This window comes from Tetrao urogallus (genome assembly GCF_951394365.1).
Source record: "Tetrao urogallus genome assembly, chromosome: 4".
In the NCBI taxonomy this organism is placed as follows: domain Eukaryota; kingdom Metazoa; phylum Chordata; class Aves; order Galliformes; family Phasianidae; genus Tetrao; species Tetrao urogallus.
Window position 1 is genome coordinate 29,903,665 of NC_136817.1, and position 27,159 is coordinate 29,930,823.

The window sequence follows — 27,159 nt, forward strand, 5'->3', positions numbered from 1 at the left end:
CACAACTTTTAAGTGAGCTCAGAAGAAAGATGTTTAGCTTTGAGACGTGCAGATGAAAACCCATATTTGGGCCTTGCTCCATCCCCTGTTTGCAGTCATCTCAGTTCACTAAAAGGAACTACTTGACATTGCAACACATGGCTCTTATTTACCACCAAGGGGTGGGAGGAGAGAAATGCAGACAGAGAGACAGAGCATCTGTGGAGCCAAGGAGGATCAACTCCACCCATCAAACCTATCCAAAGCACTTGAAAAGCTGAATGAGTGCCGACGCCACCAAGGAGGAGGAGATGAGCATATGAGGCGTTCTGGGGAGAATCTAATCTCTTCCTTTTTTCCCATTTCATTCCTTTTTATGGAGATGAAGGCTATGCTCTGGCACGCTTCCTGGAAATTCAGCTGTCCCAAGGATAGTTTGTTTGCTGCGAAAGAAAACTAAGCTGACAAGACAGAGAAGAGATGCACGTGTCTGTGCATGGAGGCAAGTTGGGGGTGCAATTATATTAAGTTTTAGAACAGCCCAGGAAGCCTTCAAAGGCTCCTCACATGTAGTTCTACATGTCTGAGTTCACCGTCCAAAACATACGAGTTGGCAGAAGACTCATGGCCTCCAAAGATGTGTTTAAATGAAGATATTCAGAGAGCTTCCTATCAGCTGGAAGTGGCCTTCTTGTGCTGGCCATACTTCCTCTGCACCTCACATGGGAATATCACAAATATGTTTAGAGATCCCCCTGGTTAGAATAAAGTGCAGCAGCTCTGCAGAGATGCAAAAGAACACACAGACAGGCAGAAATAGATCTTGCAAAACTCAGGATAAAGCTGGTTTACTTATTTAAATGTACAGTCAAGAAAAAAAAAATTTCCCTGGCAGTGCTCTGTGCAACCATGGCCAGCTGGCCACTAGATGTTCCCCATACTCCTCTCCAAGCTCCCAGGAGACACAGCCATGCTGCCAAAGGCTCTGCGGGAGCTGCAGCTGGGAAGCAAAGCACCCAGGTGGGAAGTGAACATGCTACAGGATGATCTGTGCTTCAGGCCAGGGAGGAACATACATTTTTTTCTGTAACAATGCCCTCACTTTTTTTAATGTGAAGTTTTCCCTTCCCACCCCTCTGCCAAGACTTGATTATATCTGTAAAAGATATGATGTTTAGATCCCAGTGGCTATAAGGAGAACTTCCTGCTCCTGAAAACCTCCTGCTTTGCCAGGGAAAAATGTTCCTTTTCCTTACTGGTTAATTTTATTTTTTTATTTCTTTTCTTCTTCTGGGGAAACAACTGTGCTGACTTTCTCCATGGGGGCAAGCCATGGGATACAGAGCAGGACTCCAACTCCTGTATCTGGACTCAGAGGTAGCCACCTTAATGTACTGGCAGTAGGCTTTCTTTGCGTTGAGAAGGAGAATTTTTTAAGCAATTAGTGGCATAGATGTTAATCACTTCAGAGAGCACTTCATCACGAAATACATAGCCACTTTGTCTGGGTAACCAAAGATGAAGCAAAGCCCTCCTGACTCCAAACCTAACCCTGGCTGTTTGTAATCCCACCAGCTGTATGAAGGCAACTTTATTTTGCCATCAAATTTCTTTTCCCTTCCTTCATTCATGTGCTCTAGATTTAGACTCCGATCTTGCAGTCAGCACCATCAAGGCAGACTCTTGGGCATGAGGCAGAGCCTCCCTGAAGCCAGTGCGCCACTGGAAACAGTGACACAGTATTTGGGGTTTAGAAGCACGCTAGTTTGGAATCCCAATTTCCATGCCTATGGATGGTATGAAAAAACATGAAATCAAAAATAAAAATGCTGGTGACTCTGTGCCTCTGCCTACGCAGCACATAACCACAGCTGTGTAGTGCTTACCTGGAGTGGTAGGACTGAAGCCAAGGGGTGCCAAGCATACCCTGAGATATTTGCATCATGCTGGGATCGGGTTGGTTCTCCGAAAGTTTGGTTGAATGCCAGGAGTGAGGTCGGCCCGGAGTTTCACTCCGCCTAGGTAAAAGCAGAAGGATTTTGCACGTCAATCTCAGACCAGCTCTTTCAAGGATGATAAACATGAAGAAACTGACAGAAACGTTTGAAACACACTCACTTCTAACTCATCAATGATCAAGAATTCCCAAACATGTCACACACACTGTCCTTTGCCTCAGCCTTTGGGTCCAGGGCCAGTACAGGAGCTGCATATCATTGAAGACAGGTTGCAGGACAACCTCACCTACACCTACATAGCATGAACCCATGAGGAGGATATGACACATCTTCAAAGCCTCTGTCTCACTGAAATTTTCATGGTGCAGCATGTCCTGAATAAATTAGTAAACAGATTAAAATGTCCTCTGTAGATATTAAACAGACACCAAATGAGGACTCCTAGCACTGAAAAGATACAGAAAAATGGCCAAGGTAAAAACTGGTTGTTGGGGTCAGACTGTACTGGCAGAAATTAATTTGCAATGGATAATGCTCTGCTCCATAGAAAAATGTTAACAGAAACTGAGATGCAGAACCACTTCAGCAAGACATTTTCCATGCAGATTTCAGAAGAACAAATTACTCTCTCATGATCATTTAAAAGAAGAACAAAACAAGAGACATTGTTTTCCTTTTGACATTTGTTGTGACAGGACTATCTTAAGGAGAGTGCAGTGGAGGTTTATACAGGGCAAACTGAACCAAGCACCATTTTACCGTTTCATGTGTAGATGTGTTTAAAACAGAGCTCTCTTGTTATGCTCCTTGCCCACAGAAATGCTTGAGGATGGAAAGCTGACAAAACAGTCTATTACTAATAACTGTAATATTTGTTTGTTCTTGCCTTCTCCATTGCAGAGATTTAAAGACTCTCTTTGTACTCTGAAGCAGTACGAGCCCCCAGCATTAATCTGTTTCTTGGGAAAGCACACTGGATGATCACAAGCAAAGCACATTAGCCCTTGATTTGATCAGTAAAAAGCTGCAAGAAGCTGCACAGCCAATCCTCTGAGGCACAAGTATTTTAAACCCTTTGGGCCAATATCCTTGTAACAATACAACACGTGGAGAGAGAAGCTGTGAATGTAAGTCCGAAGACATGCCGTACCAGCTCAGCACAGGATAACCTTGCATTGTTTCCACACCTACCTGATCCTGGAAACGTGGATTAAGGGTAACCAAATCCTAACCAAGCTTAAGCCAAGAGGGGAAGTGCGGCAGTACACATGATCTCCGTCTCATGTTGCAGGCACACAGGTGAACCCTTTGCAGAAGGCAGGATGGAGACATGGAGGGTCTGCATGCGCACATACACCAGGCAGCAGAGACTGAGGGCTCAGACCAGTCCCCCCTGAATCAATCGAGAGACTCCTGAAGCAGAGTGCAGAAGATGGAAAGGAAGGCACAGCCTCTCCTGTATGCGGGAACACCAGAAAGACCCTGCCTGCAGCCTGCTGTAACATCTGAAAATAGCACTTTGTTTCACTGTATATCGTTAAGCTTAAGTTTGTATTACTGCCCAAAGAGGGAAAAGGACTGCAGTTGGAGTGTGATACAACTGCATCTGCAAAACAGCCACCTCCCATTACAGAGCTGCGGAGAGTTGGGTCTGGTTTATCTGCTGATTTTGCAACAGCTTCTGGTTACACTCGCACTACTACGGAGCACAACTGTCAGGAAACAATTAAGAGCAGTGCAAGATTAAACTCTTTAAGGCAAGTGGGACAGAACCGCCTTTAGGAAGTGTCAGATCCTGATTCAACCCAGGCAAACTGACTGAGTCACAAACCTTGCAAATGCAGCAGCTAATTCCTGAGTTTAGATAAATTAATAGACCTTTCATTGGTACAAATTTAGTATAGCTCAGTGGTCTACAACAAAATCAGGAGGCTGCAGGACTTCAAAATGTAACAATAATACTAAACCATCCCCCCTCCTTACCCTTTATCTTAGTTCCTCAAGGTCTGTAACTGTACCATACCTGTAGAAGCATATGAACAGTCTTATTACTAAGAAGTTCTCTTGTTCAGATAATGCAACGAGGGCCTCCTGGACACCTCCCATGATTTAGTAAGTGGTCAGCCAGCTCAGGCTGTCAGAGCAATGGTACCCAGAGAAGTCAGCAGACCCCAATACAACGCTGCAGCTCTAACACTGATTACATATCAGGCACTGCCAAATTCACACTGTAAACTGGGAAACTGAAGGGAAATAAAGTCTTTAATTATGCCCAGCTATTGTTATCTGGGTGCTCCTTCTTGCTATACTCATCACAGCAATTTCAGACATTACCAGTCTTCTGGAAGACAGTCTGCTCAATGCAATCTGGGCTGCAAGGCTTACAGTGATATTTCCGAGGCTATATACTATGAACTGGCCTGTAGCTCTCCTTTATTAGGAAGAACTGACTGTGTTCTCCCCTGTAATCTCTGTAGAAAATTATTGTTATGCTTTGTATGCAAAATAATAGTGAAACGGCAAACTTCATAAAGATTCCTTGGCACTAACTACAAATTAATCAGCACTTAACCATCAGAAGCTTTCTCCACAGTGCAACAGAAAGATCGGCTTATCTTTTTCTCACAGCTACAAACTGAGCCCACACAAAACAATGTACTGCCTAATTTCCATTCTTTATGTACTGTTCCTTATTGATGCCACAGTACACACAACTCAAGCGTGTTGCTTCAACTACCCACCAGCCTCGTGTCCTCTGAGAGCTTCCACTTTTATGTAGAAATGCCCGACTCGACTAAAGCAAGCAATTTAGCTTCTTCAAATTGCCATTCTCCTGTTTACTATGCTTGTTCAGAGAGTTTCCTATTTCCCTAAGCCTCCAAAAGGAGCAGTGAGGAGCCATGCAGCAATATCAACTGCTGCTGCCGTGCCAGCAAGAACTGCATGTGGATGACTATGTGAAGAGATCTTGATCGTAGTAGTTTCTGTATAGTCTCTCAGAGCGACAAACACAAAGTAAAACAACGGTCTGATTTTTCACTGCCGTGCCCATGCTTCCAAGATGGTCGTACCCAGGAGCGCTAGTGTAACAAGGATACCATCTCCAGGTATCCTACCATGCTGCAGTCCCTATGCCCAGCTATTAGGCAGGAGATGAAGGAAAAAATAAAGCACCAGAAGCCTATTAGGATTTCAACGGAGCAGGACCACAATCTACTCAAAGCAATGTCGCTCTTAATTAAGGTTCAGTCATGGTTCTAAAAATAAGCATAACAGATGAGGCCAATTAGAAAGAAGTTGGACCATAATGGCATCAGCCTGTTGTGTCTCTCACTGAATTTGTCTTTTGGGGCTCAGAGCCCTTCTGGTGAATTTAGGGGCAGAGTGAATCTGAAACGTGCTCTGTCCCTTCCTCATTTTCACTAAAAATGAGGACTCCTTAGAAAGATGTGAAGTCTATGAAATGATATTTCATGTCATAGATCTTGGGTGTAGTATCTCCCCACCTACAGGGAGAGTTGCAAGCCACGCCTCTCTTTATGCTCTGATTAAAACTTTCCAGAAGCAAAAGAAAAAAACAGGCACTGAAAGAAAACTCTCTTCAGGACACTCAGGTCAAATGAATGAATACTCTCAAACCAGAAAACAACCTTCTGTTTTGCAGTACATCCTTCCCTGTAGTTCCTAGAGCACAACTCCACAACCAGTGAATCCCTTCACAGCATATCACAGTTTTTAGCAGTTTCAGACTTTAACACACACAAAAAAACCAGCAACTTGAGTAACATCAACCAGCCGAGTTCAGCACTCTACCCAACTCAGTTTGGTTTCATTTCTCTCTCAGATCCCTTTCCAGTGTCACAGGCAGGTGTCATGTCTGCTTGTTGTTTCAGCCCACATCTAGTGCTTATTTGGCTATTTTTTTCCCCTTTGATGAGCATCACTTGGGATGCATGAATTGCATCAGATCAGGCCTTGAGTATCATGTCTGAGCTGGCAGACAGGTACTGAAGCTCTCTGAAGTCTCTTAGGGAAGGGAATCAGGGAATCAGAGCCTTTTGCACAAGTCTCTTACCAGTACCTTCACCAACATTTTGGGAAGATCGCCCTTACCAGATCACTGTGAAGAAAGGCTCTGGGTGAAAGCAGAGATGACAGTCACACATGTAGAGGTACATACAGATTTTTTCTACTGTGTTTTTCTGCAACTTCATGTGCAGGAAGCAGCTTGTCTCTTTTCCTTGTCTTCTCTCTCTAGCACCAAAAGCAGGCAAAGGAAATTCATGTGGAACTATTTCTTGGTGGAAAGGAACAAACAAGCAATGCTCATCATACTGATTCTGGTGAGGGCCAACGTGCAGATGACTACAGATACATGACAGCATCATGTGCTGCAGCAGAAACTGCAGGAGACAAAAGATGCTTTTTCTGGAAAACAGTGCTCTCCCTCGGGCTGCAGAAAAAAAGTTCTGAGATCACTCAGAGGCGATGGCAGCTGTGAGCAACAATCGTTCCTTGGTTGAACTCATGAACAGTCAAACATTGTAATTAATGATTATTGGACTCATACATCACACCTCTGTGTTATCGCATTTCTTTGGTAAACCCTGGGCTGTCTTATCCAAAAAAGGCCCATTTATCCCCTTTTCCAGAAAAGGAAACAAAGGCCTCAAGAGGTGAAGTGACTTACACAGAATCACCCAACAGCTCTACCGCAGAGTGCACTGCTAGGAACTGCACCAAGCGCTACTGCACCATTTTCCCTTCATCCAAGCATATGTCTGACAGGCAATATTTAGATTGAGGACTTTGCCCTACACAATGAAAGCGTCCCACTGACATTCCTGACACTAACCAGACAGCAGGCTTGAATAGGAACAGTGGGGCTTTGGTTATTAGTGTGAGAGGTGATGTATACAGCCTTCATTTTTGTTGATTACTGGATTTAAGGACTTTGTCCTGTTGGGATCTTCTGACAGCTTTCTTTTTTTACATAAAGCATTACCAAGCAACATGGTAAGTATGGCTTAAATTGCAGAACAAGAAGTATTTCAGATCTCTATCTTGAGAAACTATTTTCCAGGATAGTGTATCTGCGCTGCTCACACAGGTCTGTGGCTTAGACATGTGGAAGTCCCCTGCCTGCTAACTGAGGTACATAAAGGCTAGAACAAGGAGCTGGTCAGTGCTGGGTTAACAACCCCCTGTAATTTCATTCTTTTTGCCATAATTTTACTGTTTCTCTCGTTAGGAAAAAAAAGAAAAAGAGGAAGAAAGGTCTGGAAAAGAGACAGCTGCCACTTGTAGAGTTTTTGCTTTGGCCTTTGTCCTTGAGAAGAACTCTGCTACATCCTGCCTTCTCCAGACATTTACATCTGCTCTCTGAGCACAGGTAGAGAATCTCAGCAGTCAGACAGTAATGTGTTTTAACTTGCCTGTGGCTTTGCAGAACTCACAGAGCTGCGCTGATTTATCCTCCCTGATGAACTGGCCCAATGGGCTTAATTCAAATATTTTTTCTCATTCTTTCCCAGTCAGTAAATTAGTTAAAAAGACAGAAAAACAAGCATAGTTTAGATTCTTCTGCACCCTGATATCAAACACACAGCAACCTGCAAGAGAAGAAACTTAGGAACAATGGAAGGAATGTGTTTTCCTATTCTTGTTCAGAAGAACTGGGTGGCTGGCAGCAGGAACACTGACTATCCATGCCTACAGAGGACAGTTAACCATGGCAGGTAACCGGGGGCATTCATACAGTGAGCACCTCAGATGGAGCTCCTCTGAGTTTGAGCTACAAATCACAAGCAGCTCCAATAACCTCAGCATCAAAATGCTGGTGTAGAAATGATCAGCGGGAGAATTCAGCTACATGCTGAATGCACAGATGTGTCCACATAAACTGGTTCATGTGGATGGATGGGATTTTTACACAAACGAACAGGCAAAACCACACAAATCATAGAGCCACTAACAGACCTCTCCTCTCCCTCAGAAACTTTTAATCACTTCAGTAGTAATCACTGGCACAGCCAAAGTAGAGGTCGGCAAGTCTGAAATACCCTCCCACATTCAAATTCTTGTACATTAAAGCAACTTCCTGCTTGTAACCAAAGCTTCAATGAGAGTTAAGCCACTGAGATATGCAGACACAGCCTCCGACACTGCCGGAAAAATGAAGGAAAACATTGGCTCTGCATCCAAAGACAAATTAATCCAAGTGAAATGCTAAACTCTGGAGCTTCTGCAGATATCTGCAATTAAATCAACAGGCAAGCAGGATTTACAGCAAGCATAGCCTGAATAACTCACTGTTATAGAAAGGTGGTGTTTGCATTGCAACTTCTTTCCAAAATTTGCTACGGGTCTGATACCTCAGGAACGTCAGAGTCCCAAACCCAAACCACAGATAAGTTTGTCCCTGATAAAATTTTTCTCAAGGAGATATTTCAGCCTCAAAAATCTGCTCCATTTGGGAGACATATCATTCATGGTGCAAACTCCCAGCTGGAGGAAAACAAAACAAGCAAACTAAGCCCTTCTTTCCTCCTTTTGCAGCCGCTGAGGCTGCACAGTGTCAGGATCTACAACTGACTGCAGTGCCTAAAAGCTAGGACAACTCCACCAAGGTCAGTAAGTTTGTTCCAGATGTGCATCCTTGTTTCTAAGAGCAGAGTGAGACTTCACGAGTCACATTCCCTCCTCAGCTGCTCAGTAATAGGCAGCTGCTCAGTAACAACATCTCCTCCAGCTATGGGAAATCAGTGAAGCTTCTTGACTTCAAATAGGTCAAGATCTGCTCTGAATTCAATGCTGCCAATAAAAGTTGCTACTTAGACTTCATGGTGTAAATCTCAGAAGATGGAGACACAAAAATCTGAGGTCATCCAGAATACCATCTAACTGATGCAAAAGGCTTTTTTGCTGCCAGAAGAAGCTTTGCGTTAACAAACAGAAAAATCTGGCCCTAACCTGCATGCACAAAGGAAGGAAATGAGGCTGTGCCACAACACTGGTGGCTCTACAGCAATTCAGGAGACTGACTTCTAAAGACTTTTTTTACTTTTTTTAGAAATGCAGATAGGCTCTCAGCAGGCTTGTCACAAATGCCAAACTCCCACTAAAACTCTGAGATTTGGAATAAACCTTAGCTTTGGAAAGCCAGGCACCTAAATCTGGGAAGATGCTGCAAGCTTACTGTCAGTGCTATGGAGATATTTTGATCTCCCACCTCCAGTGAACTTAACCATAACTGACAAAGTTTTCGACAAGAAAGGACATTCTTCCAGAATCCTTTCCCAGTGAGTCATCCTCAGGCATATCAGCAGCCAAAGCAATAACATTTTTACACTTACAAAGCAGTACCATTTTTACACCCAGCCCTATGTAAGTGTTACTGAAATCAAGAAACGTTGATGCTTTATTCAAGGCAAAAAAGGTCAGTTCCTTTCACTTCCCTCACAACGTGCTACAGGCAAGGAAACTTCAGGAACAGGTGGGCATGAGGTCAAGAAACTGTCCTGGACCTCTTCCACCATCTAGTTCTATGGATGCTGGGAATTCATGATATCCTATTCCAGCATTCCCACTGGCTGGGAAGAAGAAGTCCGCCAGACACTCTCCAAGGACAGCAGCCATCAAACACACCCAGCAGACAGGGATGCAGATGTGTACACTCTCACCTGCTTTTCAGCCTTAACTTAACTCCTCCTGGCCACGTAGGTTTGCCGGGCTGAAAGTCAGTGGTCACGCGGTCTGGACCGAGCAGGCGGGGACACGGGTCGGTGCATCCCTTCGCAGCATGTGTGTCCCTGCCAAAAGGAAACCAAGGCCGTGTAAACAGCAGCACACAAAATACTTGTACTCAACATTTAATAATTGTTTTAAGAAAGAAGACAACACACAGACCCAAGGGGAAAGGTAGAGGCATCAGTCTAGTTTTTTGAAAGTGAAAAGATGTCCCAGAAAGCCACTTGTAGTCCTTTTCTTCTCTCTGTCACTGCCCAGTCAGGCTGCAAGAGAGAGATTTTGCTCTCCTTCCCACCCAGGCAGTGTTCAGCCTTTGGGAATGCCCCCACAGAACTCAGCACACGGAAGGGAGATCAGCTGCAGCATCCACAGCACAGAACTCATCAGCCTGCATCTGTACTCTGAGACTACAATCCCTGTCTGCAGAGCTCCGCAGCTCCCCTGCAGGACATAACCACCTGACAAAGGCTTTGAACACAGAAAAGCTGAGAGAAAAGTCCACACGCAACAAAAAGAAAGAGAAGTCTATTCCCTCCCCCTTTAATGGTATCTGCAAAAATTCAGCAAACAAATATTTACCCCTCTTTGTCACATGCATGCAGACGCCACACAAACACTGTGCACCCATCACTTCAGCTCCTTTCTTCCTGCAGGCACAGCGTTCCCATTGGCTCCCATTTCTAGCTCCAAGATGTAGGACAGCCTTGAAATTTCCTGCAGCTCACAGCAGCCAAATAAAAGCGAGGCTGGAGAGACCCCTCCCTGGGCCCGCAGCGCGAGGTGCGTGGAATGGCCTCTCACCGTTCGCTTAGCAGGCTGCAGCCTGAGCGCACAGGCCGGCAGCTGGGGCTTTGGATGGCTGAGATGGCTTGGATGCCATTCCGCTGAGAGGCTGGCCGTCTTTGTGTCCAGCTCGGTTCTCCCCCCTCCCCCCCACCCTCCCACCCCCCTGCTCCCTCCCTAGCCCCCACGTGCCAGGCAGGAATGTTAAGCCTCATGCTGCGGATGAGATAGCATGGGGAGCATACAGCGGCACTTTCACCCAGATTAGGGAAAGCGACTGGTCTGTAGCGGCCTTTTTGCTCACCCTGCTTCTCTTTGTCCAAATTTTACCACAAATCCTGCCTTAGGTGCCTTTTCCCCTCCATGAGTTAAATCTTATTTGGCTTCCTCTGCCACCTGCACTGCTCTCTGCACAGACCTGGACTTGCTGTATTTATAACACAAATGCAACAAGTTGGGGTTTGGAGAGCAACCCCACACAAACTTATCACCCGCATGGGCAAAATTATGTCAGGCTCCCATCTGTACAGCAGGTGTGCAGCCTCCCTTACTGCTCCCCAGTGCAGTGCCAGGCCCACCAACTGCTCCCTTGTGACAAAAACAAACTCATTTTTAAAGATTGACTGCAGCACAAAGGACAGGAGAGCTGCAACAGACAGATAACAAAATATTTTGCATATGTATACAGTAGGTACACATACATAGTAGATTGTTCTGAAAGCAATGTCTCCTACCCATTTCCATGGAAACCATAGCAAAGAGCACAATAATACTACTTGACAGAGCTAATGCTCAGTAGAGGTTCAGCCTTTACTGCCGTATCATTGTGGGCCAGCATAATAAAATAGGAGGTGTTATTTTCAGAGCAGCCCTCGTACAGCAAAACAACTTCACTGCTGCAGTGTTTAAACAACAAAGCCCTATTTCAAGCTTTCTATGAAAATGCAGCAGAGATGGACACAAAGAATGGCACTCATGCAGCAGGATCACATCAGAGAGGGCAGGATCTCAGCAGAGACAGTTGTCTCAGGACAAATCCTGGCCTCATTTCATCTATGGGGAATGACCGTTTTTCTGGTTTGCTGATGGAGGTCACAAAGAGGAGATGCAGGTTACCTGAGGACTTTGCACAGCCAGGATCATGCTGGGGTGACACAACTTTTGTCAGAGGTAACCATGCTACCTTCTTGATTTGGGTCACCCTTGCATAAGCTGGCCCTGCAGTCCTACATGTGAAGTGCCAGTGCCTGCAACTCCTGTTGTCTTTGAGGCACAGTGGGTGCTGAGCCCTTTGGGAAAAGCCTTCTGGATGTCCCATTGTTGCCTATAGCCCTCATCACGACACAGGTACCTGTTCATTACTGAGTCGTACTCTCCCTGTTCTGCTTCTGAACAGGTCCTCTGGACCTCCCAGAATCATGGAATCATGGAACATCCCAAGTTGAAGGGACCAATAAGGATCATGGAGTCCAACTCCTGGCTCCACACAGGACCACCCAAAAATCAGACCTTGTGTTTGAGAGCAGTGTCCAAATGCTTCTTGAACTCTGGCAGCTTGGGACTACACCTGCTGCCTTGGGCAGTCTGTTCCATGCCCACCACCCTCTGGTGCAGAACTTTTCCCTAACCCCCCTGACTCTCCTCCCCCTGACAGCTCCATGCTGTTCCTTCAGGTCCTGTCGCTGCCACAGAGAGCAGAGCTCAGCACTGCTCCTCCACTCCCTGTGAGGAGCTGTAGCTGCCATGAGGTCTCCCTTAACTTCTCTGCTCTGGGCTGACAAACCCACAGACCTCAACCGCTCCTCATATATCTTCCACTCCACCAGACCCTGCACTGTCACTAGGCTACACTGGAGCTGCACTCCTGCAGACGGATGCTGCTCCTGCCTTCTCTTCACTCCACTAGCACAGAAATAGCTTGTAACAATATGCAGGACTGGGAAATTGTCCAAAATGTGGAAGAAAAAAAAAAAAAGAATAACCAGCAGCCAGATGAACTGATGCAGAGGAGCATATGCCCACAGTTTCCCCATCACCACAGCCTAGTGATCTTCCAGCACTTAGAACTTTTTTCATTTTTTTTCAACAGCTTTCTAAACACATGAAGAAAGCAAGAGGCAGCACAGACTCCTGGCTTCACTGTGGGAAGAACTTCCCCTGTGTGCCCCTTCCAGGTGTTCCCCTATGGATCCACTCAGATCTGAACCACAAGCAGCAGGGGTGAGCAGCCTGGGTGTTCCCCCTCACAGGGAGAAAACCCTGCCTGGCAGCATGCAGAACTGTGAGATTGACCCCAGAAAGACAAAGAGTCGTTAATTAGTACCTGCATGGGCTCTGGAGCTGTTGGTTGGAAGTAAGGAGGAAATGCAGGGGAGTTTTTCCCAAGCCTCTTAAAAAACTCTAATTACTGGGCTCCATGTGGAACAACAGGCTCACTAAGACACTGAAAACTAATCAGGTAGTCTATAAATAACGCCGTTAATCAAGCCCAGTGGGGAACCTGATAAATGGGGATCCTTCCATCAGACAAGCACACACACAGGGATGGAGATCTCCTTGAAATAGTGCCCACAACCTAGCCTTTTCCCTATGTTCTCAGCTTTCTGTCCCATACTCAATGACACAACCTGGCTGCTTATTCCAGATTTTCTGAGGCATTCCTACACCACCAGGAGGGCACTCATCTCTTAAACAGCAACACGCCAACAGCCACTTCTCTGCAAAGATGCCCAGAGCCTACCTCGTGTCTTGGCCATTGCAACTTCTCCTTCAAGCAACCCTTCTCCAAAAGCTCGAGCCAGTGGCTGGACGGCACAGTGTGCCAGCCCCTACAAGAGCACCCGGCCCACTTGGATGGTCCTTAAGGCTGGAGCTGCATTTTATTTCGGGATGTTGCAAAGTGCCCCACAAGTGCATAGTTGAAAAGCATCCCCAGCAAGGAGTGGCCCACAGTTGTTCTTTACGTTATCACGTTGTAGTGAAGCTCATACACAGGAGACAGGAAACCTAGCACAGCCTATTTAAATCTCCATCTCCCACCTGAGGCTGGCAGCTGTCTCTCAAATCTTTTCTTTTCTGAGAAGTTCTGGTTTAGTTATGAAATGTTATTTATACTCTTCCAAAGTGCCTTTGGTATTTAATACCACACATGTCAATGACTAGCTGTACAAAAGCACTCTGCTTAACTTCTCTCTCATCTAAAAATATGGCCTGTCACAATCCTTGAAGAGCTCATTTGATGGTTTAGGGAGATCTCTTGCTTTTGACCATAACCCTCTGTGACCTCCTCTGGCCTTCTTATCTGCCTCCTGCACTGACCTCCCATTACATGCATAGTTGAAATATTTCATACCATTTATCTTCACCTTCCAAGCTTTGGCTCTTCTCTCTCACCTTTTTTTGCACTTCCTTATCGCTTCCAAATTGATGCCCAGTCACCAGGTGTGGATGCATGCCTCTGCCCAGCAGATCCCCCAGTGACAGTGTCTGAACCTGCAGACCTGTTTCAACCGTGCTTTGCAGAGGTATCAGCCTCAGAGAGCTAAGCACTCATAAAAGAGTAATGGGAGTAGTACAAATTGCGTCTGTCACTGAGAAAATACTGCAGTGAGTGCTTAGCTCCCTGGCAATGGTTCACATAGGGGAGAGGTCATACAAGAAAGTCACAGAAAACCAAGCTTCTGAAGTTTTGCTGCTGATGGCATATTTTCCAGCACACTTCTATCTGCACTAGCATCCTGTATGCTGCTTTTCTGCTTAGCTCTCAGTGGTTCCAGGTATGAGTCTAGGGCAGGGCTGAGATCATCCATAAACAGCACCAGGAATAATTTAAAGATCACTTATGCTTTTATGCTTATCTTTTCATAATAACTAGTTCTCCAATGGTTCCACCTCTTGGAATAATAGTCATTTATTTTGAACTAATGCCAGGTTTTCTGCCACGGCAATAGAAGATCCAGGTCCTAGAGATTCTCATCTATAAATCTTAATAGGTTTAGTAATTTGTAGTGTCTCATTATTTCTAAGCCAAGTGATGCTTCTAGAAGAGAGGACAGAACTTTAATTCTGTTTTATAAATCATTTGAATCTCCCAGGATTGTTTACAGCCAGTATCAGAATTAAAAGCTTTCCTAGAAAAGCAGTTCACATGGTGATGATGCTGAAATCGAAGTTAAAGCAATAACTCCTATTCCAAGTTTCCTACCGTGATTTTTAGTCATTACTTAATAGACTTTCCCTTTGTCTAAAACCAGAATGCAAGAGACAATCCTGCTCCACTACACAAGCAGCTAACAGCACAGCACAAGCACAGAAATAAAGAGAAGCCAGCAACAAAGCAGCACTCAGCACCGTCAAACCCACAAAGAGGGAGATGAAGGGGTTAAGACTGCAGGGTCATCCCAATAGCGTTGTGTTATGTCACAGGGTGTCCTGAGTTCCCCAGCTCTGCCCAGTGAGGTGAGGGCAGTTTGGTGGCTTCACCTCCGGCTATCCTCATCTTGCAGGGTGAGGGTGAGCTCTCAGCGCCTGATGGGCTGGAATCACATCTCCTTGGGAATGAGAACGCCACCTCCACAACGGGTCCTCTTCTCTTAGCAAACAGAAAGCCCTTCTGCCTCCTTCTTGTTGATAAAGAGAAGGTTCCCCCAGGTAGGGAGGGAGACTGCGCTCACCTCGGGCACCAGCCTTTCCCTGTCCAGTGGGCATGCTGCTTTGCAGATCTTCCTGCTCTGCTTGAAGCCAGAAGACCGGCTTGCTTACGTATTTCTTATTTGGTTATCTCCTGTGGCTGCTCCAGAAATAGCCCATAATCCACATATCCATCACGCTTACAGAATCTCCTTTGGCTGAAGTGGAAGCAGCTCTGTCTGTCAGAGCACGAAGACTCAGGTCCTCCCCTGGCCACCTGTGGCACTCAGCTGGCAGTGGCAACAGGTTTGTGAGTCTGTGCCCAACATAACCTAGAACCAGCTAGGAAATAAGCAGACAAGGTGTTTTTTTCCATTACAAGAAAAAAAAAAAAAAAACCCAGCTTTCACAAGGAAAAGTTTTCAGGTCCTGTATGAAATCTCTAACATGCAATTTATGGTGCTCACCTGAGATAGAGGACTTCGCAAACTCAGCTACAAGTTCGGAGCCTAACAAGGCAGACAAGGAATTCAAAACTGTTTCATGGGCACCTCAAAATGCAACATGTTCTGCCCATAGAAAACCATGGAAGGACTTTGCTTCATCTTAATGCAAATTAAGGCATGTTTGAAATCTCACATGAAATCCCACATTAATCTTGAGATTGACCAAGGTATTTTTCCCACAGAGTTCAGCAATGGTATCCACATCTCAACCAGAAACAATGATGTCCAACTCGTGCATTAAGATGGGTCTGTAAAGCTCCAGGGAAAAAATTTACAACTTCAAACTGGAGTGCTGCTGGCTGCTGCTTCCAAGATGCAAATACAAACAGAAATATTTTTCATATATATCACAAGCACATCTGTGCTGGTATCTGTTAAGATGAGATTAGTAGAGCTGATCTGCATGCTATAAGCCAATCAACAAAAGGAAAAAGAAGAAATTTTCCAGGAACAATGCAGTGTAGAGACAGCTTGCGTAGGAAATTTTAGACAAATACATCTCACATTTGAAAACCTACAATTTCAGTCTAATAGCTCCTATCCAGTCCTGCTGAGTACACGGTAAGAAGTCACTTGTAATGAAATCAGGCTCCTACCTTTCCTTCTAGGAGGGCTCATCACTTAATTCCAACTTTAAAAATTGCAAATTAAGGGCAGAAGATGAGCACTAATGTTCTGTTACAGAGTTGAAAAATCTGCAGAATGGAGACTGGATTTTCACTGTGCAATACCATCTAGTCCTACTTGCCCAATGCTTTTCTGGCTTTCTCTTTGAGATTGGATGGGTTTTATTTGACGTGACCTCAATCCCACAATCTGTCCACGTTGTGTTTGCACAGTCCCACACAAACACACATAAATAAGCTGCTTCTGCACTGTACCTGTTTGCAAGCAGAGATCTGAAAGGAGTATTCGCATTCATTTGGGTTCCACACTTAATTTGGAATTGGCCAAGGCATCTTTGAGAAAATGAACTCCCTCTTTGTCTTCAAGAGAGACCTAATCCTCGTTTTGCCCTGGAGGATTACTGAATACTTAGAAAGGCACTCACATGCACATTTTTAGTTTGTGCCAGCTGAGTTTGGGTCCACAATATGCAGCATTTTCACTTTGGTCTTTAGGTTTGCTAATAGCATTCCTCTGCACCCAGACCTCGACCCCAGCGACTGCCACCCTTTTAAGGACACCCTAAACCAAGCCTTTCTGAAACACAAGCCTTCCCTTGCTTTGCATGATCAGCTCTCCTTCAGACAGCGGTGTGAATTCAGGCAGGGAGCTGGGCACACTGCCTGTGCTGTGAACAGGCGGTCACAGTGCACAGTTCTCTGCATGGTCCTGCCAACCTGAGCCCTAGCTGCAAGGAATAACCTAGAGAGCTGAAAAAATGAGTTGTTATACCCACTCAGTCCCTGGCTTTTTATAATAGAAGCTCATGGTTATGAATTGTAGCTTGCCACCCAACAGAGCATGTCAAGGCAATGCCTAGGTTGTACATACACATGGATAACAAAAGTCAACTCCTCCTTACCTTTAGCTTGCAGATAGACAGACAGACCAGCCTAAACCTTTCAGTGCTCAGATTCACATTTCCAGGCTCTAATTTCCATGCACTTTGATTCTAACAGCTCTCATTCTCTATCTGAATCTAACAAATGCTAGGAGAGTATCATGGCACTCAAAAGTAAACTGAGGCACGAAACCACATCCATATGACTGTCCTCTGGCACAGCAGTGGCAGAGGGTTGGCAAAGTATGGCTCCAAGCTACTACCTGGCACCAGCACATGCCTTGTGCAGAGATGGGCTTCTGCTACTCTGCTCTGCTGTGCACAACATAGGTCTGTCTCTGGCCCTGATTTCACTCCACTTGAGAGCGCTCTGCCTTCACATCCCGCTGGAGTTCCTGTATGGAAAAAGTGCTCTCTGTGCAGTTCTGACACAAATCTTTCTAGGATTGTGGCTTAATACTGTAGTGTTTCAGGATGTAGTTCAATGGAAGAAGAGGATTCTCATCTTCACTGGTATAAACCAGCACTGTCCTGAGCCACACTTTTCTGACCTTTTCATTCAGTTCTATCTCCAGGACTCTCAGAAGCATCACAAGAGATTTTTGTAGACAGCAAGCCATACTAGTCTTTGAGGAAGCCGGGTGATTTGGCTGGGGAAGCAGAGCTTTACCGTTCTTCCTGAACTGCTGAGAACAACGAGGTGATTAGGAACGGCCTTTCAGACCTGTCCATAATAGAGCGGGGTGCAGAAGTGCTCAGAAGTGTCTAAAGTGAGAATGATGTGTTGCAGAGCTCACCTGGGGAAAGGGATCAGTAACACACTCATCCCTTTAAGGATAAGTGCGCTCAAGTAACACAATAACATTATCTGCACATGACCTGGGATATCCCAGTGGTGAATCATGCTGATCACAAGTCATTTAATCTAAATTACAACTTCTAACTTCTCTTACACAATATGAAGAAAAGCACAAGCTGACTGTAAAGAACAACCATAAAGGAATAAACTGCAGCTCCTATAAAGAAAAGCAGCCACAAGAAGTAAGCAAGAGTTGTACTCATAAACTATAAGAACCCATTTCCATTTTAGGATTATCAAAGTCAACACATTCCATGGAAAAACAACAACAACAACATAAACAACCAAAAACAAAAAACAAGCACTGCATGCTGAAGAAGTTCTGTTCATATTGAGAAATTCACTAACCGGAAAAATCTTTTCCAGAATTACTTTTTTTTGTACTCAAACTGCTGGTGCCATGATTTGCAGGGTTTCCTAATATGCCGAAGGCAAAGCAAACTAGGTCAGTCCAGACCAGCAATTAAAATGGTTTAAAGCTGAAGATTAAGGAAATGCTTTATACAAACTGTTCCAGTGGCAGATGGCACTGATGAGCAAGAGAGGGCATTAATCTTCCATCTGCACAGCTGGATCTCTCTCTTCCTGGCTTGCATACGCACTGCACTTCGAGGAATCTGGCATAACTTTTACCCTAGCAGCTCTCCTTTGAAAATACAAGTGAATTACCAAATGCTAGAACAGTAGCTGAAACGTTTTCTGAAAAAAATTTTGGTGACAATCTGGGCATCTGTTCTGACAGGGCAGAAGAAAGCCCGTATTCGTGTTTGTCACAGATGTGGTGGACATCCAGCATCAGGCACCAACTCTGGTCTGCTGCTGGATTTTTCTCTCTGCTCTGTAACCTTACTGCTTCACAGTGTTTTCTGCTACGCCAGATTTTAATTGCAATAACATGAGGGGTGGAGTGCATTTTACAGAGCTAAATCGCATTCATGGGTGTAGCAATATCTAATCTCCATAATAAGAACTACTTCCTACGAACAACTTCTCCATCCCACTCAACCAAGTCTTCCCGAACAAATTACCAAATCCCTTGCTCAACAAGACATGCATTCACTTCCGCAGGATTCTAGCAGATTTGCTTGAGTGATAAATGAGCAGGGATTGAGTAAGGAGATGAGGATTCAGCCAGCTGCTTTACAAAATGCAGAATCTTGCAGGACCTGCAGCTTCACTTTGCACAGAATTCAGAGGGCTGTAGCTCTGAGGGAATTGCAGTACAGAAATGCAAACAAACAAACAAAACAAAGAAACAGATATTACACAACCCAGCTATGCTGGTTATTTATCCAGCCATCCGAGACAAGAAATATTGTTGGTTCATCACATCTTCTCCGCACCAAATTAAATGGACAGATCCAGTGGAAAACCAATGGCCAGGGGAGGGCACAAAATCAGCCTGGTAGCAGCAAAAAAGACTTGAGTTTTTCAGGTACATACAGAGCCTACAGAGTAAGCACCAAGAGAACAAAATCATGCTGAATACAGCTGACTTGCCGTCTGGCTGATCATCTCCCTGCATTTTTATTTTTAATGAGTACAGTGAGTTTACTGTGATTACTGTCCTCCTGCAGCAGTGATACCACAGCTTTTTAATAACTTCATCTATAAACACAGCTGCAAACTAATGCAGGCAGCCTATGTGCTGTGAAACTTATGGAAGAGAAGCCATTTGAGTTACCTTTGATTTGGTGATGTTCTAGCTTTCTTTTTTGTTTGTTTCTGTTATTTTTAAGAGTGCTTAAGGTGAGAAACAGAAATACTGTCTGCTAAGCTAATAAGTAAATATTAGTTTCTCACTGAAATTATGTTTAGCATCCACCTGTCCTTTAAAGGCCTAGAGAAGGACAAGGACTGCAACCAGCACAAGACACATTGCATGAGAGAAACTTCCGGGCTCTCTCGCACACCACTGTGCCCCAGTGCATCCCTCTCTGCTTGCACAAGCCACCCCAAAAGAGGAACCAGCACCTGTGGCTTCTGGAACAGAGGTGAGGGCAGGTCACGTGCCCTGTCCCCTAAATCCAGCCTGGAGCTGGGGTGCAGGGAAGGCCACCATACTGCACGTTCTTGCTCTGGCAGCGAGGGGCTTGCTGTGGAGATGCGCACAAAGCAACTGGTTTTATAAAGGAGAGTGACAGGGAGGTAAAAAATAGAAGGGCCTGTAAGCAAACATGAAGCAATTATTCCTGTTTCAGTGGGCTGGGGAAGTGTAACAGCGGGAAAGGCAAGTGGGCTCCAGGCTGATAGCACTGAACAGAGTGGGATGAGAAACCAACCTAGACGAGCTCAGTCTTCCCCAGAGATCCTGTCCAATGGAGCAAATGACCTGCAGGAGCACTTGGAAAAATGATATTACAGATCACCATAAGGCTGTGTTTTCCAGAAAGATAGTAAGCCCTGCCAGGCTTCCAGGAACCAAAGTCCCTAGTTAAAGCCACTACTCTGTAGATCAACTTTTCACAGTCCCGGAAACTCCACTTAATTTAGATGGCTATGGGATGTTAATGGGACCTTCCTCACAAGTCCCTTAAGGCACATTTTAAAAAACCCACCCACAACTACTGTGTTTAAAACAGTATGAAATGCTTTTCCTTAAAGCAACTCCAAATGCATTAACAAAGTATTGGGGAGGATGGCCACCCACTCAGCACCAACTGGCAGGCTGATCTGAGGTCTTCAGGCCACCAACAGCCATCAGATGCACTGCTCTACAGCTAAATAGAAGAAGGCCATTTACAAGTCCTATTCAACAACACACATTCAAATTGTTATTTCCAGTGTGAACATCAGCACCCTCTCAAAGGAAGCCACATCTTTGCTGGAGGCATAGGGTGAGCTGTAGTCTCAGTCTGGACATCATTGCTTTGCATGTCATTAGGAAAAAGGAGAGTAATGCACATATCTCATCTCATCCTCCCCTCATACACAGGATATGCTGTGACCATCCTCATTTAAGAAAAAATAAATCCTTCCAAAATTAAGTCTGGGTGGATCCAGTCTGAAATGGAGTGTCACTTGAGTTAGAAGTGCCAAACTCTTTCACAGAGTGAAAAGCAAAACCAAATCCTATTAAGTAGCCATCAGTGTCAATATTTATTCCTCACAAGTCAGGGACAAGTAGCCTAATAAATGGTGTCAGACAGAGCCTGGTGAAATGGAAGAGGAAGGGGATAGGCTTGGGGAAAGGGCATGACACATTAATCAGCATCACCCCTGCAAAACCCTTGACAGAAACAAGGTAGTAAACTCATTAGCCACTTAGAAACTAAGCTCCTTTTGTATTTCGTGTAATGATAGCCCTCAGGTCCCAGCCTGAAGATTTGCCACCCTTCACAACAAAGCTACCAGGCCCCATAAAATGTTTGTTTTTCAATCTACCTCTCAACACACACCTCTCTGATCCAAAGACACTTTGCTGGCTTTACTGCTCTCTCCTCCTTTGCCAGATCTGGACTCCAGAACATCAAGCAAACTGAGTCAAAATTATCTTCCAGGGAAAACACAGAAATAAAAAAACAAACTAGAAGACAAACCTCTCACCTGCAAGAGCCACTTCATGTATTGCAGTTTCTAATCCCCATGGATGACTCCAGCCCATGGATGGTATACCATCATGTCTATGTTAGCAGCACCACATGTGCAGCCACAAACCAGAGAAGGAAACTACATGTCTGTGTGATGCCTGTATCAGAGCCTAAAAGCAGACCCAGCCTTCCTCTGCTTCGCTCTCACAAAAAGGAGCTCACATTGTGCAAAACACAATGCAGTGCCAGATCTTTTGAGTGCTGTAGCTCAGTGAAGCAAACCAAATTCATTCTTGCCCTTCACTTGAGAAATGACACAGGCAAGACTGGTTTTGTAAATATGCTGTTTCCTAGGTATTTTCTTGCTTTTCTTTAATGCTTGCTACCATACCTCTCATCCTCTGTATGTGGGATTTGGTAACTTGCCTGGAACAGCCAGGAACAACATACCCATAACATACTTCAGCACAAAACATTGGGAAATCCACTTACGAAGATGTTGTGAGCTGGATGGTTTCTTTCTCCCTGCCTCACTGGGACAACACTATGAAGATAGATGCACTTCAGGCTGGATCTTTCCATAAGGGCTATAGCATATCTTTTAGCATGATGCCTTACAGCACAGATTTGATTCCATCTTTTCAGGGAAATGTAAGCTGTCACAGCACAACTGGGATGCAGCCACATTGCACAGTGGCCCTCTCCCCATTATAACTCTGCTGTGCACTGGCCATCGGTTATCATCACGTACTTTACTTGAATTAGCCTGAAATGGAGTCTGTCTCCAGTCTGGAGCCTGTTTGTAACTGCAAAGGAATCTGCGCCCTCCGTAGCACACGAGACAGGATCAGGTCACTGCTGGAGAGCACTTGGCCCAGCTATTTTTATTGTCTGTCTGAATACTTTTCTTTGACGCCTGCTTCGAGTTGCTGAAAGAATAGTAAAGATAGATTTTTTTTTTAAAAGGGATACACTGATAATCCATAGGAACCGCATCCTTTTAACTTCTGGACATTTCTCAAATCTTTGCCCCTGTTGCCAGGTTGCTGAATGCATTCTGAAGTCACAACATGGTGAAATCTAATCAGGGTGAAGTAGGCTGGTTTCATTTGCATCAGATTCCTCTTTCAAAGGCACACATTTGCCCTTCTGATCCTCCTCCTTACCACTAGAACAGAGCTAATGCAGCAGCTCCTGCTACATCAAAACCCCCCACAACCCGCTTCTCATCAAGAACAACTGATGATTGAAATTCTTTGTGTTTCTCTCAACCCAAAGGACAGTGTTGCTAATTCAAGCACTGGTCCAGTGAGAATATAAAGGATGAGAGAAGTGGCTCTCATTTGAATACAGGCAAGCATGCATCACATCACTGTTAGCCAAGCTTTTCACTTGAGTTAAACTTGGTAACAATCCCCTAAATCACGGCTTTCAAACAGGCACAATATCTTCTCATGTGTCTCTTCTTTCTGCTTGTGTATCACCCGGCTTTAGATATTTATATTCTCCTGCCACTTTGGGTTCTTTGGACAGAATTGCCTATTTTCAATACAGCACTTGCCAAGAGAAAGGAAATGACTGCAAAGCCAGGCATGCAAATAATTCATTTGCATCCCTCTAGATCTCCTTTACATCCCTATCACATCCACAAGAGAGGAGAGATGGGGGTAAAAGGGGAATATTAGGTAACCGAGGAAGGGGCAGACCAGTGGCGATTGCCACTGTCAAAAGGAAGGGATGGTGCTATCCTGGAGGTGAGGCTGTCAAATAGGAAGGCTGAGATAGTGGGAGTCTGTGACATCCTGCTTTTGGAGCAGTGTGAGGCCTGATCTAAGGCTGGTACAAGAACTACGAAACACTGTCATTGTGTCTGGCCTGGTTTACAGGAGTTTGGCTGAGCTCCAGGTTATTATTTATTTGCAGCAATATGCTTTAACCCGGCTGTGCAGTGTGCTTGTACGCCTGCTCATATAAAGGTAGGCTTTGTGTGGGGAGGCTCAAGATGCCTAACTGCACTCTTACAGGAATCTGGAGCACAAATAAGCTTCCCTTGGAGACTTTCATGAATAAGCATTTGTAATGGACAATTAGCGCTTAATTTCAAATGTCTGACCTGTCATAGATTTGGGGCTAGGTCTGTAGCCAGCAAAAATTGTCTTCATTCCATTTCCATGTTGCTAACACGTTTCCTTCCCAGTGTCTCGAGTACTGATAGCAGAGGGAGTGCCACAACTCACTCCACCACTTGCTGGGCAGAAGAAGGCAAAACACAACTGAGGGTTGGAGCTACAATACTCATGGCTGAGCGGGTGCTGTTGGTGTCACTGCGTGGGCAGGGTGAGCTGAGTGGACAGGAAAAAGGAGGCTGGGTGTAGGCAGGGGAACATGCAGACAGCACTCTTAAAAAGGAATTACTACAGCAGGGAATGAGAAAGAGGGACCTTTTGATCTCTGGGCAGGAGAAACAGAGGAGAAAATTGGAGTGAAGGCAAATGGGCAGAGGAGGTCTGTGGGTCACATTCCTCCCAAGTGCAGAAAGAAAGATGTTTGCTGGTAATGTTACCCATTTTAAAGATCACTCCAAGCAAGAGATTAAACATCTCTGTCTCTCATTGCAAGGCATCCACCAGCCGAGCTAATTCCAAGAGCACTACTTACAGAAACATGCAACAGCTGCACATAGTATGCAAGCAGGAAATCTGCTGCTAGGATGCCTCACCATTTTCTCTGGAGAAAGTGATGAATGGGACCCTGCAGCCCCACGGAGACAGCCAAGTGCCATGGTTCTAGCAGTGTGCACACAACTGAAGAAAAATGCAAGTAGAGAGCAAAGCCCAGCAAGGCACACTCTGACCCTACAACCCGTCCCTTGCACCAAAAAGGCTCCACAAATCCCACATGAGCAGCTCATGTGTGAAGCAGACAGTCCTTTGTCAGCCCCAGACCTTTCAGTCCCCCTGCAGCCCAGCCCTGCACTCACACTGCTCTTAGCCACCACTGGCTCTACTGGCTTCAGCTCGATTACACAGCCCAGGGGCTGCACTCAGAGTCTTCACAAGCCACACTAAGCTGGGTGAGAGAGAAATGCACTGGTCGATCCCAAGCAGGTGGCTGCCATTGCATTGCGACATATCCAGCACCTACCAGACCATTTTTCCAGGAATGCCCATGAGTTCTTCACAGGTACCCCAGATTTTTTAGAGGCAGAAATCTGTATTTTGCAGAGGGAAGACATGAGATGTGCCCTTCACTTGAATATGCCAGAACAGGGAAAGGATTCCATTCTCTAAGCACTTTTCATAAAAGAGAGGTACTGGTTTCACCTCACCTCCCATTAAGTGATCATAAAATGCCACACACATAGCCTTATTTCAGTTCATAAGTAACTTATTTTGTCCTAGCTTAAAATGATTCCTTCCATCTGTAAAAATTATTTCCCCTAGAAAACCTGGCATGATGTTGCCTACCTGGGCACAGCCTCCATCTGTGATGACTTGGAGCAGGAGACATCAAAAAACACTTTTTTCCAGAAGGAGGCACGACTAGTTGCTACCACCTCTCCAACACAGTTTTTCTCTATGTGTGTCACCTGTTTAGCCTATGCGGTGCATGTTACCTATTCAGGTTCACTTCATTAGGCGCCAGATGGGCTCACAATAATTTCCTTCATAAAATGATTCCAAACGGTTTTATTGAGATTTGAAAGAGTTTAAGTGTACTTTGCATCCTGGCCAACAACTCTGAGAGATACCAAGTGGTAAACAGCTTCCCAGAAGTTACCAGATAAATGAAGCAAAGTCCTTTTCGGGGATGTAATCATAAAAGCAAAAAAACAAAACAAAACAAAACCACCAATAGCATAAGCATTATGTGCTTATGATAGCACCAGCTACTCACCCTGAGTCAGATGACAGGCAGCCAGGCCAAGTGGGAATTAACTACAGGTGATCACAGCAAGTTCATAGTGCTGACAAAAGGAAACTTTCAATACAACTTCCAGCGATATCGCCCTGGAACAATGATCACTTGTAGCTTTCCTTCCAGATAAAATGGGTGCGGGTCAAGCCTACATCCACGCTGGTGAGCAGAGCTCTGAGTGATGACAGCCCCATCCAGGAGGTGCCCAGTGCCCAGAGCTCACCTTGTGTCTCTCCAGTATCAGTGATGCTATTTCAATTTTGTGTTATATGACAATTCTTTCTAAAACGCATGGACCATACTCTTGCCAACCTGTACACAATCCTCCATTATCTCTGGATAATGCACCGCAGAGCAGTGGTGGTGTCCTAGCTAGGATTCCTCATTAGCCTTACAAGGCAGAAGCCATTCTGTTTATATAAAGCCACGTTCACACCTTTTTGGATGATATTTGGTCTTTCTTCCAAGCATCAGCTTGGAAAACTGTACTTTTGCTTTTGTGTAATTCATCAGAAAAGTGACTTTCCACCACTCATTTGGAGCAGCCCTGGGTGACACGCTATCCTGTGCATGCTCAACCTCTGTGTTGCAGAGCAGTCTGTTATGGACCAGTGTGACAACTACCTTGCACAGCGAGCAGGGCCGCACTTCTGACAGAGCTAGGCTGAAACTCAACTACTTCTGTACCTTCATTCAGCAGGAACCAGGCTGAATGCGAGCCCTCCAGTGCTTATTCTGAAAAAATATCTTTCCATACAAATGAGAAAATAGGGTATAGAAAAGTGTTATTTCCTTATCAGATGATTCTGGTGCCACTAGTATCAAATGATGCATTTTGCAAAGTGAAAGAGTCAGGGGGAAGACTCAAATGGTTGTTCTCAACATTTTTTGCACAGTTCTGGTTTCCTGTTTGTTGTCTTCTTCTGAAGTCAGTTTAATCCTATTTAAGCACATGTGTGAAGGTTATGAAAGCTCCCTCTCAACAAACTGTAATCACTGGTATAGTGGATTTTCCCCTGTCCCATTTATGTTTTCACAACCTTTGGTAAGTTCTGTGCTTTGGTTTAAAGGAAAAAAAATGAAATTACAGCTGGACCCTCCAGCTCTCTGAGCTATTTCAAGGTGAATTAGAAGCTAAGCGAAATACAGCGGAGACACATAAAAGTAACAACAATCACAGGGAAGACCTCGCCCGCCTCCATGCCTCTTCTCACCCAGTAACAGTGCGAATCAGATCAGAAGCTGGCAGGCAATTTTGCTTCAGCTCTCACATCACAGCCAACAGCCAATGCATACACTGCTGTCTTCAGCCCTGGAACCTGTCAGCTGGGTCTGGAGCAGCGATGGATAACCTAAGAAAAAATATGCGTACCACCTTGACATGCATTTGCTGTGTTTGTCTTTGGCAGTAGATGAAGACACCCAGAGGCTGCATTTGCACCATTCTTGCAAATAATTGTTGGGAACCAGTTGCAAGGGGCAGTGCAACCGAAGCTCTGGCTGGTAAGGGGAGAGTCAAACTATGACCACGATGATTTAAGATTCAGGTTCAGAAACCCACTTCACATGCCATCAACTCCTTCACTGTCACCAACCGCTCTGAAGTAAAATCTAGCATTTTGGCCAGCTGACCACACAACATTAGCTGTGTAACTTGTCAAATACAGACATGGAGCTTTTCTGAGGGTTGTGGAAGCTTTCAAGCCACTAGCTGCTTCAGTTCATGTTCCTGATGGATCTT

At 45.0% G+C, this 27,159-nt stretch overlaps 1 protein-coding gene across 1 annotated transcript in view; it reads right to left on the reverse strand.

Moving 5' to 3' along the window:
* Positions 1-27,159, reverse strand: part of SHROOM3 (shroom family member 3) — a gene marked incomplete at its 3' end in the record, with an annotated part of 134,892 nt that overhangs the window by 18,373 nt on the left and 89,360 nt on the right. The window contains exons 3-4 of the mRNA XM_079534865.1: positions 9,620-9,748; positions 1,866-1,997 (exon numbers count right to left, since the gene is read on the reverse strand). Coding sequence (XP_079390991.1) covers positions 1,866-1,924 — 59 coding nt within the window. The 5' untranslated portion in view covers positions 1,925-1,997; positions 9,620-9,748. The remainder of the gene's footprint in view (positions 1-1,865; positions 1,998-9,619; positions 9,749-27,159) is intronic.